This window comes from Olea europaea, chromosome 7, assembly GCF_002742605.1.
Source record: "Olea europaea var. sylvestris chromosome 7, O_europaea_v1, whole genome shotgun sequence".
In the NCBI taxonomy this organism is placed as follows: Eukaryota; Viridiplantae; Streptophyta; class Magnoliopsida; order Lamiales; family Oleaceae; genus Olea; species Olea europaea.
In genome coordinates this window covers 16,069,039-16,073,283 of record NC_036243.1, presented here as the reverse complement: position 1 = coordinate 16,073,283, position 4,245 = coordinate 16,069,039, and the positions used below count along the sequence as shown (strand labels likewise).

The 4,245-nt window shown below is 30.2% G+C and overlaps 1 protein-coding gene across 1 annotated transcript; it reads left to right on the top strand.

The window, feature by feature from the left end:
• The first annotated feature begins 1,948 nt into the window (after positions 1–1,948).
• Positions 1,949–2,575, top strand: LOC111397965. The gene has a single exon (XM_023024927.1). It carries the CDS (start codon positions 1,949–1,951, stop codon positions 2,573–2,575), a length of 627 nt encoding a protein of 208 aa, XP_022880695.1.
• The last annotated feature ends 1,670 nt before the right edge of the window (positions 2,576–4,245 follow it).

Sequence of the window (4,245 nt, the reverse complement as noted above, 5' to 3'; positions counted from 1 at the left end):
TGTGAATTTCATAAAATATGTGGTTAAAAACTAATTATTAACTTCGACTTTAATTATTTTTTTAAAAAAATGATTGACTTAAACTATCGTTTGAAAAAAAAAAACATTTGTACACTTAAACTATAGATCGAGGACGTTTGTGTCAAAAAAAATTTAAGATCAAAATCGTACAATGACTATAGATAAAGTTATAGGTGTTAAATGCAACGAGCCTAGCTAGCTTGCAATCACCTACGGGGCAAGTCCATGAGCTGGCTACTCAATTGAAGTGTGGCTCGATTGTCCTAGATTGGTTGAGATAAGCCGGCTCATCAATAATTTATTTCATTATGTTTTATTGAGATTATATTTTCATAAACGAGCTTCGAGCCAATTTGTGTAAATTGCTCAAAATTCACGGTCAGTGAACCAAGTCACGGCTCGCTCAACTTAACACCCCTTAACAAAGTATTCATATATATTTTCTCGTGCCTCTTAATGCTCTTAGATAATATATCATTATACATTTAAAATAAACAATAATTAAAAGTATACTGACCATGAATAATCTCTATTAATTAAAACTTTAAGTCAAGTGACCACTAGTCACCGAATTGCATTCACGCGAGCAATTAATGCCGCAGTCACACGTCAATCATCCAAGGGACCACAATATTTAGCACATGTTTGATGATCCTTATAAAAAGAAATCGAGGAAAAATAATATTTTGAATATTTTTTTTTTTTGAAAATTGTAATTAAAAAGCCAAAAAAAAGTTTTAAATTTATGTGTAAAATATTTTAATGTATAAATATGTAGTGAAAAATTAGTATGAAAAATAAAGAGTTTTAATTTAAAGAGAGTCACACATGGACTTGTAATTTATTTTTGTATAATATTTCCTTCGGTAAAAACATTAGAAAAGTGATTACCTAAAAAACATTAGCCCCTGTTTTACTATCATTAAAATGAGTTTTTTTTGAGAAAAATTTTTTTGGAAAAAATATTTTTTTTGGAGAATATGTGGTTAAAATGTAAAATTTTTTTGTATATTACGTGCAAAATATTTTATTGTAAGAATGTGAAGTTAAAAATGAATTTGAGAAAAAAAATAGTTTTATTTTAATGGTAGTCAAATGGAAAATTTTTTTTTTTTTTTTTTTTTTTTTTTTTTTTAGATTAAGCCAATGTTTGATCCCCATTATTCTCAAAAAATATTTTTTCTCTATTATTTTCAAACAAATATTTTTCAATAAAATAATATTATAAATAAATTCAAAATTTTTTCTTCTTTTTTAACAATACATTATCCATCAATCTATTATTTCAAAATGCATTATTATAATAATATACGGCTCAAACAGGCATTAAATAAAAAAATGAATCATTTACTTCACAACGGATGAAATTATTTCATGTTGCAACCAATAGTTATGTGTGATGACCATCATTCTTCAATGACACATCATTGACTTTTGTCAGTTGAATTGAATCGAGTTATTTTAATCGAAATCAAATTAAAATCATAAAAAAGTTTAATTACCTAATTGAACAAAAGTAAAGTATAGTTACTTATATATAATGTAATTGAGACTAGGAAGGAAAGTTTAATTGTCACGAATTAAATTTTTTAAATTTTATTTTATCTCAAACTCATTTCCAACTAAACCCCACCATTTGATTTTTTTTTTTTTTAATTTTCGATCACACATTTCATAAACTCTTTTTCTACTAAAAGTTTTTTTTTTTTAACTAAGTCAAATCAGGGTTAGTAAAAATAAATTGTATCCTCTTAATCTCAATTTATTTATCTTGGACATTACTTGCTTTTTTATACTATTCCCATTTTAATCAGGTTTTTCGAATATATTACGTATTTACCCCTACCATGGTATATATAATAGTTAACATCGAAGATGTCTCTGTGCAATAACACAAATATACCTAAAACTACGTCGCAAAGCAGCCATGATTAATGCAGCTGAATCTATGGTGGCTACGTTGAAAAGCTGCTTAACACCAACTGTTATCTTCTGCATCTTGAACCTCACCATTGCTATCATTTACATAACTTCATCCCTTAATAAACATCTTATATTCGGTGATCATGAGGATAACTCTCGACCACAGCTCTTCCAAGTTCCATCGCCGCTCGAAGAAGTCGAGTCGATCAACCTCCCTGTCTACCGCTCCGAACAACCCGACCGGTTTGGCGATGCCACCGTCCCTCAAGAACCAACCCATCAGCAAAAATATGAAGCTGAAGTGGAGATTATGAAGCACTGTGTATATGCGGAGGAGAGTCACATGACAAGGAGCATGTCTGACGCGTGTGTGAAAGCTCCGGCAAAAAGGGAGTTGAAGAAGTCAGCGAGTGAGAAGGCGTTTATGGCTGAACTGGAGGAAGAGGCGGATCGGCAGTGGCCGGCGACGGCGAGAGAGACGAAGAAATTGAGAGAAACAGTGTCGGACGGCGAGAATGAGGATGTGGATGCAAAAGCTGATGATTTCATTAACAGATTTAGGCAGCAGTTGAAATTACAGAGATTGGACTCCATTTTGATGTACAAGAAAATGCTCGATAGAAGGATTTGAAGCCGAGTTGAGATCCGATGTCCAATTTTTTGCTGTCAAATTTTCTGTCCACCAATTAACTGCAAATTGAACAGCAAAAATTGGACACCGAATCTCAACTCTACCCTGCCTTACTAGGTTTCTTGAGTCAAGGCGCATGGCTTGTTTAGTTATTTCATGCTTGCTTAGTTCGTACACAAATTAATAAACAATAAATATGTAAAATGTGGAAGATAGAAATCAAAATAGAATCATAAAAGGATAGAATGAGCACTGAAATTTAATGCTTGACCATGTTTATGTTGTCTTAAAGCAATATCTATCCCCTCTCGACCTTCAGAATGTTTATAAGATACACCAACAAATAGCTCTAATGATTAAACAAGCCTTGACGGTTAATCACCTCGCAATAGAAAATGACATGAAAGAACAATGAAGAATTCTCAATGTTTTGATGATTTGTAATTTTTAATTTATGGATTTTTTATTATATTTTTCTTTTAAAAACTATCAGTCAACTGTTGGAATGTAGAAGCGGAATTATCCATAAATTTAAAAAAATAAAATTAATTCAATAAACAAGATCATCTATATGTTCACATGTATGTTATATCAAGAATAAAGAATTTGAACTTTTACCTAAATTCGATGGTCAATTTTTGAATTAATTATGAGTCACGAACTTCCAATCTTTTGGATCACGAACTTTCAGTTTTTTAATTTCAAGAACTTAATGTTTCAAACCTCCAAGTCTTCTATTGTATTCTCCACTGTTAAGATTATACCAGTGGGTCGACGTCTTCTTTTAATTAAATCAAAAATCTAATTCTTGGACTGAACAATTGAATAAGATGAGAAAATAATTATTTTCTCTTTCCAAATTTAAACATTATATAATTATGTATTACAATTGTTGTACAATTTTATAAGATGTCTTGTTTCCATTTAATCTCTATTTACAGAGCCAGTCCTAAGATTTATAATGCCCTAGGCAACAAATTGTCATAACGTTCTTAAATATGATTTTTTAGTAAGCATAGAAGTCTCTTTAACAACAATCATGATCTCTATAGCTTTCGAAAAATAAGTACTTTTAGAATAAATAACATTTTCATTTTTTACTTTCATAAAAGTAAATTTATAAATTAAAGAAATTTTATAAAGTCAGCAAAAAATTATATGGGAGATTTATTTAATTTTTTTAAGGATTGATTCTTTTTTCAGTAGATCTTGGTAAATAGAAAAACACAACAAAATCTAGCATTAGCCAATAGTTTAATTATAGATCCATTTTATTTCTCAAAAAGAATGTAAGATAAATGTTGGTATTTTTAACCAAGTGTTTGTTCGATTTTGAGAAATTAAAAACAAGATTTCGAAAAAGGAACAAGAACACAAAGTATTTTTCACCCTTAAAGGGTCCGAATGTTCAGTCAAAAAGACCTCCTCAAGCGTCGAGCATCGAGCATCGACTAATTACAGATGTATGAAGAAATTACAGATTTCTTCAAGTTCTCTCTAGCCTCTCTATTTGAAATATGGTAACAACAAATCTTACACAAAGATTTTCTAAACAACTCTCAACACTCAACTACAGAGGAATCATCACGAAGATGAAGGTTATCATTTTTCTAAAAACCCTAGTTCACACACAGATAGAACAATCGAGAGAGAAAGACTAATTATCTGCC